Source organism: Ictidomys tridecemlineatus, chromosome 2, assembly GCF_052094955.1.
Source record: "Ictidomys tridecemlineatus isolate mIctTri1 chromosome 2, mIctTri1.hap1, whole genome shotgun sequence".
In the NCBI taxonomy this organism is placed as follows: Eukaryota; Metazoa; Chordata; class Mammalia; order Rodentia; family Sciuridae; genus Ictidomys; species Ictidomys tridecemlineatus.
Genome location: NC_135478.1, coordinates 7,317,945 through 7,334,582, shown reverse-complemented (window position 1 = coordinate 7,334,582; position 16,638 = coordinate 7,317,945). Strand labels below are relative to the sequence as shown.

Sequence of the window (16,638 nt, the reverse complement as noted above, 5' to 3'; positions counted from 1 at the left end):
GAGTCCAAATCTTAAGTGGATCCTCAATTTTTCTTCTTCATCATTCTGCATTAATGTTGGGAAGTCCTTAGAGATGGGCACTGCATGGACCAATTAGTCTAATTATGAGCTCTGTGCATAGAGCTTCCATGGTCATATGCTAGTCCACAATCAGCCTGTGCCTGCAGCCCTTTTGCTGATAGTTCTTGTTCAGTGAGCTGCGTGATTCTGTCTCCCTGCTGTGGTTCTGCATCACGAAGCTCCCAGCTGACAGCATATTCCTGGGAATGTTGGGCACAGAGTCTGAGCCTTTGTTGGGCACCAGGTATGGGTGGGTCTTGGCATGTGCAGTCCTTATCATTACCCAGCAGAGAAGCAGCATAACCCTGTAAGTGCACTGGGAGCCTTAGAATTACAAGTATTGCTTCTGCATCAGAAGAACAAACATCAAAGTTGGAGTTTCCACATGGGGGGATTTCAGGAGGTCAAGTTTCATGTATGGTATTTATGATTTTTTTAAAAATACTTTTCTGTGCTGTCGTATATCTTATTTAAAATGTGCTCTCCACCCATGCTGTTTTTATTTTCTATAAAAATATCACCTATGACAGCAAAATTTGTCCTTCAACTACATTTCCTAAGCTCTAGGAAAGACCTGTGGTGGTCTTGATAAGGATGATGAGGGGAGGACATAAGCCAGAGCATCATGAACTGATGCTCAGGGCTTCCCAGGCTCAGAGCTGAGGAACAGATTTTGTGTTATCTGTCTCACTTCTTGAGTGTCCTACTCTGATAATGCACACCTCATTTATTATTATCTTACAGTAAAAGAGAACTTTATATGTATGCAACTTGTTCTTGTTTGCTAGGAGACAGCAGCCTGGTTGCATTGGGCTGTCAGACCGTGGATGCAGGGCATCATGGGAGAATCATGGCAGGCTGTCCCATCAGCAAGCCCACTAGCCATTCCTCGTCCCTTTCCTGCAGAAAGAGAGCCTTGCCCATGATGCTCTTCCTGTGAGATTCCTGGGGAATCACAGGGCAGAGCAGTGGGGGGCGCTTGCTGAATACACTATGGAAGAACAGCCACAGGTCACAGGAGAGGTCACAGTAGGGGAGGCTGATGATAATTCAGCAGAAGACACACTCCTTGGCCCCCTCCAGAACCTCCTTGGAGCTCACCACATGCTCCTCCATGCTTGAAAATAGCCCTCTCTATTTCACAGCAAATCTAATATTGGGTCTTGATTTTATTCTTACTCATAAAACTGGAAAGAGTTCAAATGTACACCTGATATTTAGCTGTAGTTAAGGCCTCAGGATCTAGGCAGGAATCATTATATGGGGTGGGAGAGAGTAAAATCATGTAGTGGATGGATTTCAGAGCCTGTCAGTCCCACTTCTTGTCTCTGTGAATTAGAGCAAGTCACTAATGTGTGGATTCAGCCTTGTTATCTGAGTTGATTTTTCTGCTACAATTGCAGTGACTAAGGATTAGATAGATACTTGGTCTTAGGGAATAATATGGGACATTTGAATAAGTTGTAGGCAAATAAGATCTAGATATTGCTGCTGTTAGTAATGATTATGTTAATCTTCATGCCACTCTAATAATTATCCCCTACTCAAAGTTTACATTTTTCTATTTCTGGATGGGATATTTTGTTTTTGAATCTCCATCTGTATTCACTGTGTATTTGGCTGAATGTCTCTGTCTGTCTTGCTCACTGGGGTCCATTTTTGTCTTGGCACAGGGAGACATAAAAAATATATCTCTTCAACATTGAATTCACCTCATCTTTCTTCCCCAAACCGAACAAAATTATTTTGGATTAATGGACTTCTTACTTCTGGTATATGACTATACCACAGTGACTTCCATCTGATGTATACATAGAAAGCACCAATAAATCATAACAAATAAATAAGCCAAAGGAAGATCAGTACAGGAGGGGGAGGAGAGTGGGGGAGTCAGTAAGGGGGGATTAGGGGAGAGAATGGGGATTGAAATGGAATAAATCAAGTTCCATGGGCATATGATTATATTGGGATAAACACAACTACTAGGCATAACTATAATGCTCTTAAAAAATCAAAGGGAGATCAATATGGCAGAGAAAAGGGACTGGTGGAGAGGGGCATGGGAGGCAAAGAAGAAATACTAGGGAACGATACTGGACAAATTAAATCCTTACATTGTGTGCATGTATCAATATGAAACAATAAATCTCACCATTATGTACAACTATAATACAATAATGATATGGAAAAAATGAACCCAACTACTGAGTATAACTATAATTATGATTTTCTAAATTTGTTAAATATAAGTAGCTTTGATGTAGTAAACTTGGACATTCAATGTTCCAATAGGTTATAGAGAATTTCTTACTTGTGTGATATGGATACAGGAACAGAATTTTTGAAATGATTGTCATATTGAAAATCTTACTGGATCAAAGATGTCCTTTCTTCAGGAAATGCTTTGTGTAGGATGAAGTCTTTGAAGTAGAGGAATGTTCTTCACAAATGGAATTAGCACCTCAGTTAATGTAAATGGTGCATTTCTGGGGCAATAGGTATTGTGTTGTACACTACTTAGATGAGATTTAGATGCTCTTTAAGTAATTTTTAATGGAAACATTTATGGGAACATAAATTAATATTGACATAGAAACATCGACAGAAAATCACACCTCCCCATCTCATGAAGTAGGTTGTTTGGGAGACAGATTTGCAGAAGATTGGAATCAGGTAAAGATACTAATGTCATAGGAGAAAAGATGTTTCTGGAGATGAGTCCAAGGGGTTCCCAGGGCAGAGGGGGAGCTCAACTCCAGACAAGTGGGGTTCTTGCCATATGTGATGGAGAAGGATTTCAGCAGGAGCTGGACAGAGGCATGGACAGAGGTTTATTTACAAAGGCAGGTACACATGCAAGGGTTAACATGGCCTGTCTTGAGAGTGAGAGGCAGCCCTGTTTTGGGAAGGGTGTCCAATGTTATAGAAGGGCTGTATCAGGTCCTGGACAGGAGGGGAGCCAAGGTGGAGCTGCATAATTTTGCACCACTTTTCCCTGCACTTGTTTATTTTCCCCAAACTACAGGGGCCTGAGCCCAGGGTATGGGCCAAGGGCATGGGCCAAAGCTTGGAGCAAGGGCAAGGGCATGGGCAAGGGCATTGGTAAAAAAGCATGCTGTTCAAGATTCATAACTGTGCTTTAATGACGATTGCTTTTTCTCAGTAGAAAAGTTATTATTATTTTTTCCTGAATTTTATCTTAAACAGTAGGCTATATTTTATTGTGATCATGAACTTCTTCTTTCCTCTGCTCCTGGGTTTCTAAGTTTTCTCAGTTTAATGTCTCCAAAGAGGGTGTGGAAAGCGGGGTGAATGATGGAGAGAGCAACAGTGAAAGATTGAGCAGGACTGGGTATTGCACTCCTGAGAACTACTGAGAGCATGTGGATCTCCATTGTGAGCAGCTTCCCAGTGAATACCTGAATTTGAATGCACACAGAGTGAGGGGTGCCTGCTGATGGGTTTCTTTTTTTCTTATACTCTTTGCTTTTTCAAAAGGTGTCCAAGCAGCACAGAAGCACAAAACTTAACACATGTTTCAGGGTTCTATCTCATGGGACTCTCAGAAGATCCAGACCTGCAGCCAGTCCTCTTTGGACTGTTCCTGTGCATGTACTTGGTCACAGTGCTTGGGAACCTACTCATCATCCTGGCCATCAGCTCTGACTCCCACCTGCACTCCCCCATGTACTTCTTCCTCTCCAACCTATCCTGGTCTGATATCTGTTCAATCTCCACCACGGTCCCAAAGATGCTCATGAACATTCAGACTCACAGAAGAGCCATCTCCTATGTGGGCTGCCTGACACAGATGTCTACTTTTACCATTTTTGTCTGTATGGATTACATGATTCTGACTGTGATGGCCTATGACCGGTTTGTAGCCATCTGTCACCCCCTGCACTATTTGGTCATGATGAACCCTCGTCTCTGTGGCTTCTTAATTTTGGTGTCATTTTTGTTCAGCCTTTTGGACTCCCAGATAGTTATTTTGATGATCTTAAAAATTACTAACTTCAAGAGTGTGGAAATTTCCAGTTTCTTCTGTGACCCTTCTCAACTTCTGAATCTCTCCTGTTCTGACACCTTCTCTAATAACATTGTCCAGTATATTCTGGGAGCATTTTATGGCCTTTTCCCCATCTCAGGGATCTTTTTCTCTTACTATAAAATTGTTTCCTCCATTCTGAGGATCCCATCCTCAGGGGGGAGGTACAAAGCCTTCTCCACCTGTGGGTCTCACCTGGCAGTTGTTGGCTTATTTTTAGGGACAGGCTTTGGCGTGTACCTTGAGTCAGCTGCATCACATTCTCCCAGGAAGGGTGCAGTGGCCTCCGTAGTGTACACTGTGGTCACCCCCATGCTGAACCCCTTCATCTACAGCCTGAGGAACAGGAGAATTAAAGGTGCCCTGAGGAGGCTGCACAGCAGGACGGTCTAATCTCATCCCTTGTGGGGTCCAGTTGCGATGTACATAGGAAAAGACATTAAAATGAAATATCAAGTTCTGTTAATCTGCCTCTTTAGTAATATTAATGGCTTTAGTTTCTCACATTTTAGTGGAATGACTCTGGCTAGTGTGGGGAATGTATGTCTGGAAATTTCTCACATTTGGAACAAAGTATCAGCTTAGAAAAATGGAAAATTTTAAAGTTAAGTGAAAGTGATTGTGTCATAGCCACATCCATGTGATTAAGACTGCTGATCTACATACTTCAGAATGGTGAAAATTATGAATTTTTAAAACCTCAATTTATTGTTTTTGCAACAATAAATATAGGAGTGTAATAGCAATAGTGAAAATTCTTGAATTGTGGAAGTCAACCAACAAACCTACACCCATATATTATATAGTAATTCTCAGTTGTGCAAAATGGAGAGAGGCATAAGAATTTTGAATATATTGCCATAATAATGAACTTACAAGTTTAATGACATCTCTCTAGGTACTTCTATGCATCTGTTAAAGCATTAGAAACAAATGTTTGTCTTACACAGATATGCTGAAAAACACTTGTTGCTGTCAAGTACTACATTTCAAGGTAGTAAGTTTTGTGTTCTTGATGACTTAGATGAGGTTTAGGTTCTTTTTTGTAATTTCTTGAGAAAAGTGTTTATGCATGTAAAAGTCAATACTGTTATGCCAATGTAGAGAGCAAAATCTACCTGCAAAATTCATGCCACTATTTGGTTTCGGTGAGAGCTCTGCAGGAGAATGGAATTATGCAGAGTTATCAAGAAGTCAAAGTTCAATGTGAATATTTCAACCTAGATTCAGTTGTAGTTATAAAGGAAATATTAGTAAATGATGTTACTAAGTTTTAAATTTTCAAATTGTTAGTTTTATTTATAGGAGTAACAGGTAATGTTATTTTATGATTTCTGAATGGCAGGATATATTCTAATGCCAAGATTCCCAATCCTGATATAAGAAAAGACCACCCAACTTGGTGTGGAGGTGCACACCTATAATCCCACTGGCTTCTTAGTCCAAGGTAGGAGAATCTCAAGTTCAAAGCCAGCCTGAGCAGCTTAGCATGGTCCTTAGCAACTATATCAGGGTTTGAACCCACAGTGTTAAACCAGTGAACCACATCACTAGCCCTTTTTCATTTTTTATTTTGAGACAGGGCAAGTCATGTGGTTCACTGGTTTAACACCGTGGGTTCAAACCCTGGTATATACATAAAATAAAAAACCAAAACATAAGCCACCACCAAGAATTTCATAGGCAGATAATCTGATTAAATTGGTTTTGGTTTGATGCCAGGGAATCTAAATATTTTTAAATTTACATATTCAAATATATAAATATATCAGAATAAATAGGCGTCCACATTTTAATTTTAAAAGAAGAAATTTAAAAGTTAAAAAATTCTTATCACAGCCTTGTAAGTTAGATAATTATTATCACCATTTTCCTGTATTTGCAATAGTTTCTGTACTGTTGTCTTTCATATTTTATCCCAACTGTAGTATTGTGAAATCTGACATAGTAACTACCTGAGTTTCCTCCACATAACTGAAATCAGAGAATTACAATCCATTCATCAGTTTAGAAATTGTTGTGAAAATCTATGCAATAGCATAAAAACATTGGGATTAAACCTTGTCTCTGAGGGCATCCATGGTGCTAAATTTCTCAACTGTAACAGAAACACTGGAGCCCTCTGGCAGAGCACTTTGTATTTGTAGGGTTTTTACCACAGAAAATACAAAGAGCTTTGTATTTGTAGGGTTTTTACCACAGAAACTGGATTTTAAAAAAGACTCAAAAATTGGTTTTAACCACTTCATTATTATTTAATCATGGACAGGCCCAGTTTATACTAATACATATCTGGTCGGTGATGCCGTTCATTATGTGCTATAAACTAAACCACATTTCCCAACATTTGAAGTCTAACTAAGGCAAGGAAGAAAACAGAATTTTGAAAGATTTTATTTATTTATTTATTCATTTATATTGTTTCTTTTTAGTTACACATGAGAGTAGAATCCACTTTGATATACCTATGCAAGCAGGGAATGTATTTTGTTCTAATTAGGACCTCATTCTTGTGTATGTGCATGATTTAATGATTATTAAAAGACAAACAGCATTTGGCTGACTACTTCTATCCTTACAGGCAGATCAATAACCTCAGAGTTTTGGAACTCCTGGAAGAACACTGGCACTGAACAATGTGTTCTGATAATGAATATTCATTGGTAATGTCATCATCAGATTATGAAGTGCTGGCTCTTATACAATGTTAATATATATCCTTCATTGAAAGAATCCAGACCATTATCTTAGAAAATAATACAGCACACTAAATTGCTTATTGCTCTTCTTTAATTAAAATGGATTCTATTTCTAAAACTTAGAAAGCTATTTCTTATGCTGTGATTTCATCTCCCACACCCCTGGGGCAGGCTGCACATCACTGTGATCATGAGCCTGTTATATCTAGTGTTCTTGGCCTTCCAATGCTCTTTTGTTTAGAGTCCCTAAAGTAGGCTGGGCAGAATGGCGCATGTCAGGAATCCTAATGAGTAAGGAGTTTAAAGCAGGAGCATCACAAATTCAAGCCTAGACTCTGCAACTTATTGAGACATCGTGGATGTACTTAGTATTAAAAGGGCTGTGTCTGTACTCCAGTGTTAGAGTGCTTGCCTAGTATGTAGAAGATCCTGGATTCAATACTTATTTTCTAAAAACAATGTACAGAAATATAGAAATCAATAATGGAAGATTTCAAAGAAGATGGAGTTTGTCACAACTGTGAGATGTTGTTGAAGGTGTGTGGGCCTCAGGTCTGGGTACTCAACTGTGAATGCTTAGAGTAAACACGTATACAGTCCTGAGTGCTTGCTTGCTGTTTCCTTTATCCTACCTTCTTTTCTACTCAAAGGTGTCCTATAAACACAAAAGCAGAAAACTAACATGCATGTAGAGTTCCACCTCATGGAACTCTCAGATGATCCAGGAATTGCAGTGTGTCCTCTTAGGTCCTTTCCTGGTCATGATGTGGGAACCTGCTCATAAGAGTGGAAAGAGGCCACTGTACTAACCAGTATCATGGACCCTGCCTCTGTGGTCTCTTAGTTGGGCATCATCTTTGTTAGACTCTAGGATTCAGCTAAAGCATTTGCTGGCCTTGCAACTTGTCTGCTTCCTAGAGGTGGAAATTGGTGATTTCTTCCTTCACCCTCCTCACTGTGTCCTTCGTGCCTGTTCTCATACTACTAACAATAGCATAGTGCTGGGACTCATTGGTGCCATGTTTGCTTTTCCCTTATCTTGGGAGTCCATTCCTCTTACTAAAAAACCATTACCACCATTTGGAAATTCATCAGGTGGGAAGTCTGAAGTGTTTTCTACCTTTTGCTCTCAACTGGCAGCTGTTTGATTATTTTATGGAACAGGCCTTGGACAATGCCTTGGATCAGCTGTGCTCCATTCTCCCAGTGAGGAGTTCTCATTGTTAGACACTGTGACCACCCCTATGCTAACTCTCCTCATCCACAGCCTTAGAAACAGGGACATTGCTAGTGCCTAGAAGAGACTCAGAGAAGGATGGTCTAAGCTCAGTACCTGTGACATCCTCTGGAATGTGAATTGGAAAAAGTAGCAAAACTGAACACATAGCTTATAAATAGTGCCCTCTTGTTAACACTTTAAGTTTAATGGCTCTGAGTCCTTATGATGTTTCAAGGTAGAATCACGGTTGATGGTTGGTGAGGAGGATGATAGTTTTTCAAATGAGTGCAAAGTTTTATTTGGGGAGGGGAAAATCTTCTGGATATGGAGATAGTGGTGGTTGTACAAAAATGCCAGTGTAACTAATGCCGCCAATCTGCGGGCTTAGAAATGGTTAAAGTGGTTTATTTCATTTAAGATGATATTCTCCAGTTCAAATGGCACATTTTTTAAAAAAAATTATTGTTTTTTACCACAATGAACATGGAAATTTTAAAAAAATATGGATTTCTTTTTTAAAGGAAATATTGAATGGAGTGAATACACTTGAACTTGCTCCTGAACAGAGGAAGACCCTAAATCATTTCTTGAACATTCATTCATTGCTCTGTCTTCCCTTCTCATGATTCACAACATAAAGGAACTCTTATCTGACACAATAATCTTATCAAATGGGGGAGGTAGAAAATTCACCTGAAAAATAATTATTTTTGTGGTACTGGGAATGAATCTAGGGGCTCTCTGCCACTGAGCTACACCCTTAGCCCTTTTAAGTTCTCTTTTTGTTTTATTTGAAACAGGATCTTGCTAAGTTGCTGAGGCTGACTTTGAACCTGCAATCCCCCTGCCTCAGTTTCCTGAGTTGCTGGGATGACAGGTGTTTACCACTGTGTTTAGCACAATTGAAAAGTACTAGCTGAGTGGACTGGGACACATGTTTGTGCTCTCCTGGCCTCAGATTCTTCATTTTAATGGTACTTTGCTGAAGCAACTCTAGGATGAAACAGATAATACATACCTTTTAGGAATCTATTAAATAATGATAATCATCATTATCATCTACTTAGTGTAATGCATTTAAATTTATTTGAATTTCAGTAGCACTTCATCCTAAGGACACATGTTTATACAATGATCTCTTGACCAGATCAAGACAGATAATAAACATAATTTACTTATATATTCAAAATCTACCATAGTCAGTGCAAAGATTATCCCACATGCAGTTTGTATATCTATCTTCTATCACCTTTCTCTTAATCTCTCCATCTATCCAGTTACTCAAATGATTATCCCATTGATTATTTTTATCATGAGAAACTTGAATGATGCAGATGGTGAACGGTACATGTAACAATTTGCAACATAGAAATGCACCTTATCTCTGCCTTTGCTCTGCTAGACTTCGAGGCTTTGAAAAGAAAAGAGTACTACTTGCCTTTTGCACAGGTTCTAACTTTCATGTGCATTGGAGAAATTATTCACTGTCCCATAAGGCAAAGCAAAGACAATTTGACATTCACACATCCAGTAGCCTCTTCCTTCACTGGAGGGAATAACTTTTTTAAGAGATCTCTAAACATTTCTTAGAAATTAAATGTAAAGTTTATGTTTTATAAGGACTATATAAAAGACCTAGATTTCTTAAATAGTATTTGCAAGATAAAGAATCATAGAACAATGGTGGGATTTGAATAATTCTACAAATAATAAAGGGTAAAAAAGTGAGGATAGAAATTTATCATGCACATATAGAAAAGGTCAAATGTTAGGGTCTTTTTGTTTTCATTAAGGACATTCATTATGTGTTAGAAAATTAGAAAAAGCAGAGAGGAAAGGATTCGTTCACTGCACAAACATAGGTCTTTTAGGTTTTATTCAGCATTTCCTTTACCCAACACTATGGTAGGGATCCTAATGTCTGATCCCATCAACTCATTATGAAATGACTGCAGTGTAATATTAAAAATTTGCTACCACCCACATGTATTAAAAGTTCACAATACCAAGCATCTCTCTATCTAGTTCTGCTTTATATGCTTGTTGTTTGGTTACATGGTCTTGCCAAATTTACTTCTACATTTATCCACACACATATTCAGGTTTATTATACCAATTAATTATGAATCAATGTCTAAATTTGTCTCTCTGAGCCACAAGGCTCTCATGAATGGGGTGTGGATATTTTCCAAGGATCATAAATTTTGAACAACTGGTGCTATCAACGTCAAAAATGACTGGACAAAAGTACATTTAGTTAATGACTTCACTAGGTGACAACACAGACTTACACAAAACTTTGCAATATATTCTGGAGAGAGAGAAACATTTTCTTTTTGAGCTGAAATCAGAAGCCCCTGGTGCACTTGCTATATTTGGGAACAAAACAACTTCAGCTTATTGGGAGGTTTTGAGGACATCCTGCAGCTTTGAGACCAATGTCTTGATAGTTGGGTAGGCCTGGCCCTTTGCTGCTCTGTCACCTATTTGCTTACATCAACAGAAGCCACCTGCTGTTTTGTGAGCTGTCCCCAGGGCCCCTCATGGTGAGGAACTGAGGGAGGCCTTTTGCCATCAGGAAGGACCTAAATCCTCCCCATGACCAAAAAGTTGGTTTGATTAGGATAGGGAATGCAGAAAAAGTGTGGGATTTATAGCCATGAGATGACTGCAACCTTAGCAACCCCTTGACTCTATGCTTGTTGGAAACTTTGGAATATTCGAAGGAGTTGAAAGTTACCAACAACTGTGTGAAGATAGTATTTTACACTGTACCAACATATGTCACTTTGACAAAACACCGGAGTTGAATTCTTATCTATATTTTTTTTTTAAAAAAAAACCCTTAAATTATCAACACATAAAATCCCAAATCACAAGAAAGGGGCACGGAAATAAAAATAGGAAGTTCTCATTAGAGACATAAATCTGAATTGCAAAAATGAGAATAGTATCATTGTAATACAATCCCTATTTACCTGATTCATTAAATGAATTTACAAATTTATATTTTTGGGGGGTTCCAGGGCTTGAACTCAGGGGCATTCGACCACTGAGCAACATCCTCAGCCCTATTTTGTATTTTATTTTGAGATGGTCTCATTGAGTCGCTTAGCACCTCGCTTTTGGTGAGGCTGGCTTTGAATTCATGATCCTCCTGCCTCAGCCTCCTGAGTCGCTGGGATTATAGGCATGTGCCATCGCACCTGGCAAATTTACAAACATAAAAACAGACATTCGGTTATTTTTTTCTTTAGGCAGGAACAAATTTATTTCATTGACTATGAATTCAGAAGCAGAAGAGTAGTGAATATAATTCTATGAAACAAACTTTTCTTTTAACAACAATATTACTTTAATTTTTGAATTATTTTTGAACTAGAATTCACACAACCCAAATTCACTCTTGTAAAGTATAAAATGAAGTACTTTTGAACATATTAACATGGTTGTGCAGCCATCACCACTACCTAATTCCAGAATATTTTCATAATCTCAAAAAATTGAATCATGTAATATGTGGTCATTTTTTTGTCTGCCTTCTATCATTTAACATAATGTTTTTAAGACTCATCTATATTTTGGCATATATAAATATGACATTTGTTTTCATGTTTATCACCTTAAGTTATCCTCTCATCAGTTGATGGATATTTTGGCTTTCCTAGATCTGGGAAGTTACGAAAAATGATACAATAAACATTTGTGTGGATATTTATGTGTGAATGTTTTCAGTTTTCCTGGATATATACCAAGGATTTAAATTACTGACTCATATGATAACCATGTGATGAACTATTTGAGGAACTGAAAATTCTGTTCCCAAAATGGCGACACCATTTTACATTCCCACTGGATTGGTCTGAAAGTTCCAATTCTCTGTGTCCTTGCCAACAATTTTTATTGTCTTTTTTTTAAAAAATTGGGTGTGAAGTTGCATCTCATTTCGGCTTTGATTTACATCTTCCTCACTAATAGTGTTGAGTATTTTTTTTCATGAGCTTATAATTGTTTGGGGAGTATAAGAAATTAAGCACGTCATTTAGAGGAGGAAAAGAGCTAGAAATTGAAATTCAGTGCGTTTGTCTCAGGGCCTAAAATATCTCCTGAGTTCTGAGGTCAGGGATCCATCAAGGACAACAGGCTGCTCTGCTGAGGAGTCTCCCCAGGGCCCCCTTCACATCCCTGTTCCTCAGGCTGTAGATGAAGGGGTTCAGCATGGTTGTGACCACAGTGTACATCACGGAGGCCATCATGGTTCTTTGGGAAGAATGGGTCCCAGAAGAATTGAGGTATTTCACAAGCCCTGTTCCATAAAACACAAGGAGACCACACAGAGGTGAGATCCACAGGTGGAGAAGGCCTTAGACTTGCTCACAGAGGAGGACATCCTCAATAAGGAGGAGACAATCTGAGAGTAGGAATAGAGGATCCCAGTGACAGGAAATACAACCATCAGGGCAGTTGAAACATACATAACGATGATACCAATGAGGGCATCAGAGTTGGCCACCTTGAAAGGCCGAGGCACTTCTCAGAAGAAAGGAGGGATTTCAGTGCCCATGGAGAAGGTCAATTGCTTCAACAGTAGAATATGAATCAGGGAGAACCAGAACATGATGGTCCAAGACATCAGAGCCATGAGGACACAGAGCCAAGGGTTCATGATGACTGTGTATTTCAGTGGGTGGCAGATGGCCACAAAGCGGTCATAGGCCATGACAGTCAGTAGCATATTATCCATTCCAACAAAAATCATAAAAAAATACTTGAGTGAGGAATTCTAAGTAGGAAATCTCTTTGCTCTGTCTGTGAATGTTCAACAGCATCTGTGGGATTTGGTAGATGTGAAACCAATGTCAGCCAAGGACAGGTTGGAGAGGAAGAAGTACATGGGGGTGTGGCGGTGGGAGTCAGTGCTGACAGCCAGGATGATGAGCAGGTTCCCAAGCACTGTGACCAGGTACATGGACAGGAACAGGCCAAAGAGGAGGGGCTGCAGGTCTGGGTCCTCTGAAATGCACAGGAGGAAGACTGTGTTAGTATTGTGTGTTTTTCTGCTTCCATGCAGCTGATGTATCTGCTGGGAAAGGAAGCAAAACATGTCCAAAAAATAACCACCAGGCACCTCTTACAGCATCATCTTGGATGAACATCCTTCACTTCTATTGAATCCTGAAAATGACTATTTCCCTCAGCCAAGTGGTAGTCCATTTCACTTTTAAATGTATATAATCATCCACAATTCCTTAAACATAGCACATTTTTTCTTTTTTTGTATCATTGATTCACTTGTTTTAATTCTCAGATTTAAATTTATTGATATAAACTAATTTTTATTTGATATTATTATTCTATAATAAAGATATGCCTCCAATTTTTCTTGATTGTCTCCAAACTGTTCATTGTAAAACCTCTAAAATAAAGATTAATTAGGTATGTAATATAAGCAACATTTTTTCTATGAATAGATACTTCATAGTGATGTGACAGTTAACTGTCAATATTTATTTTTTCCTTTTAAAAAATATAGTTTTTGCTTTATTTAAAACTGCCTCTGTTAACTTTAAGAGACCCAACAAATTATTATTATTATTATTGTTGTTGTTATTGTTGTCATCATTATTACTAGTATCTTTTAATATAATTTCTACCAAAGCATAGCATAGAACTGAGATTTAAAATTGCCTTTTTTAGTCAGATTTCTGCAGTAGAATTTGGGTTCACATATAAATCATGTTTGTGTCCTTGGAAAAGTTATTCAAACTCTCTTATGCAAAGTCTAATGTGTACTCAGTGTTTTTCAAGATACATGATACCATCATTAGTTATAGTTACCATCCTGTACAGTTTATCTCTTGAACTCATTCCTCAAATCTAATTGGAATTTTGTATCCTTTGCTCAACATCCCCCTGCCCCACAAATCAAAATGTCTTTCCTCGAAGACAAAAATATCTTTCTTAAAAGACAAAGAATATTTTAGCGAGCACTTACTTGCATAAAGAAGGGATATGACAACCCAAAAATGATGAAAACCTGTTGGAAGGAAATGAGCATATAACAATATATTCTGATTATGAAATTCCAACTTTAATTTCACGTATTTCCATGTATTTCAAATATGTAGTATTAGTTTTTTTTTCACTAATGATTGACCCCAGGGGTGCTTAATCACTAAGCCATATCCCCAGTCACTACCCCCTTTTATTTTTTATTTTGAGACAGGGTCTTGCTAATTTGCTGAGGCTGGTGCCCAACTCACAATCCTCCTGTCTCTGCCTCCCAAGTTGCTGGGGTCAGAGGTATGTACCACTATGCCCAGCTGCACTAATAGTTCTTGTAGATGTTTCTATGAGTAGTTTCAGTAGATAAATATTGTTTTAGACACAATAAGATAATTGTTATATTTTAGTAAATGTGGTATACTAAAATTATTATTGACAGTAGCAATTACTATTCATGGAGCACCTTGTAAGTGCAAGGAAACATTCAAGAGCATTGGTTCTCAACCCTGACATGAAAAAGGACCACTGAAACCTTTAAATGCAGATTCTGATTAAATATATCTTGGTTTCAAGCCAGGAAATCTAGATATTTTAAAACATGCACAGGTGACTATATTAATGAGACCTTGACTGACAAGGTTTTCTGATTATGAATCATATCATTTTGGGATAAATGGATGATCTGCTTCTGACTGTGAAGCCTATGACCAGTTTGTGGCCATCTATCACCTCCTGCAGTACCAGGTCATTATGAGCTCTTGTCTTTGTTAGTTTCTGTGTCTCTTATGTTCATCCACTTGGAATCCCAGAGGCATGATTTGATATCTTTACACTTTACCTACTGCAAAGTTGTGGAAATCAGCAATTACTTCTGTGACCCTTCTTGACTCTTTAATCTTACTTGTCTTGAAAACATCTCTAATAACAATGCCAAGTATTCCTCACATCAGTAATTGGTTTCATTTTCCATTGCAGATCCTTTCTCTTACAATGAATTCATTACCCTATCACAGAGCCCTGACCTCAGGTGGGAAGTAAGAAGACTCCTCTGTCAGTTGTTGATTTGGTGGAACTAGCATTGGCCTGTACTTTGATTCAGCTCTATCACATTTCTCTAGAAAGTACTTGGGAGCTTTGGTCATAGGCACCTGGTCACCCCAATTATGAATCCCTTCATCTACAGCCTGAGAAAGAAAGAAGTCACATGCTCCCCAACAGGTTCAGTCAAGTCGCAGTATTGGTGGCATTGGACTTTAAGGTATGTTTGAAAATGCAACAAAGTTAAACATGAAGTTTTTCTAGTCCTGCCTCTTCAGTAACATTATTTTTCTAGTTTAATGTCTTTAATTTGTTGAACCCCGATGTTAAGAAAAGATTACCAACTCCAATTTTAAATCAAATTAAAGCAAGCTTGTATTTGTATACACAAAGAGAGCTAGTCAGCAACTCTCTCCCCTAACATGGGCTAGAGACCAGCACCCCAGCTTTCCAGGAACAAGGTTTTATAGAACAAAAAGTTGCAAAGGGGGTTGTCTTGAGAACTTACAGATAACAGGATTTTGACAAGCATAATACAAAGGCTGATAGTAGGTTAATGATCTACATGGCTTAACATTTTAAGGTAGGGAATAAATTTAGATCCCAACATCAGAATTTATGAGGTGCTACTGAGGTTTTAGAGAGGGTTGTTGTCTGGTCAGGAAAAACCAAGTATATGTGAATTCAGAGTGCAGGCAGGAATTCAAAACAAGTTTAAAAATCATAGTAATTTATAGTAAAACAGAAATTAACTTTCATGACTTTGTGATGAGATGACTCCCAATCTTAAGATGGAATTAGGCTGGGTTATCACATTTCTCATTAGGTTCATGATAGAATGGTGGTAGCCAGTGTTGGGGAAAGAGGAATGGGAGTTTTTTAAAAAAATGTAAAATATTTCATTTTGGGAAGATGCTAAATTTCAGGAGATGGATGATGGAGAAAGTTGGAGGATGGGGGTGAAAGTAATCAATAATACTGAGCTCTGCACTTGACAATGGTAAAAAATGTAAACTGAAATTTAATATTCATGATAATGAAATAGGTAAATAAAAAGCAAATAAATCTTTAGAAAAAAATAGATGAAAGATATTAATTATACACATGAGCTTCCTCTTCAATAGAAGACAAGCTGAAATACATTTGTGGACATTTGTTTTGCCCTTCTCTGCTTCTTCCATTAATATCATGAACTCCTTAGGGATTTAAAACCTTAGAAATTTCACTAATTATGAGCTCTGTGCATTGAGTCTCCATGGTCATATAATCAATAATCAGCCAGTGCCTCCAGCCCCTCAGTGATGCTTCAGATCCAGTGGGCTCCATACCAGTGTCTCCTCCTCCCATGGCTGTCTGCTCCTATCTAAGACTCCCTTAATATCAATCCTGGGGGTGGAGCTGGTGCTCACTGAGCACCAGGCATTGGGGAGACATTAGATGTGCACTAATTGGCCATGACGCAGCAGAGATGCAGTATAAACCAGTAAGTGCTAAGATAGACCTGGATGGAGAAAGGCCCATGAGAACCTTGACTTCTCATCAGGACAAACAAAAGTTGGGGTTCCCAG

The 16,638-nt window shown here is 38.4% G+C and overlaps 1 protein-coding gene and 1 pseudogene across 1 annotated transcript; one reads left to right on the top strand and one right to left on the bottom strand.

Moving 5' to 3' along the window:
- Window positions 1-3,598: 3,598 nt before the first annotated feature.
- LOC144369582 (olfactory receptor 7E178-like) lies at window positions 3,599-4,846 on the top strand. Its single transcript, XM_078029803.1, has one exon. The coding sequence runs from the start codon at window positions 3,614-3,616 to the stop codon at window positions 4,499-4,501; it is 888 nt and encodes a 295-aa protein (XP_077885929.1). The 5' UTR covers window positions 3,599-3,613; the 3' UTR covers window positions 4,502-4,846.
- Window positions 4,847-12,156: 7,310 nt separating this feature from the next.
- LOC144370777 (olfactory receptor 7D4-like) lies at window positions 12,157-13,130 on the bottom strand (annotated as a pseudogene).
- Window positions 13,131-16,638: the final 3,508 nt, after the last annotated feature.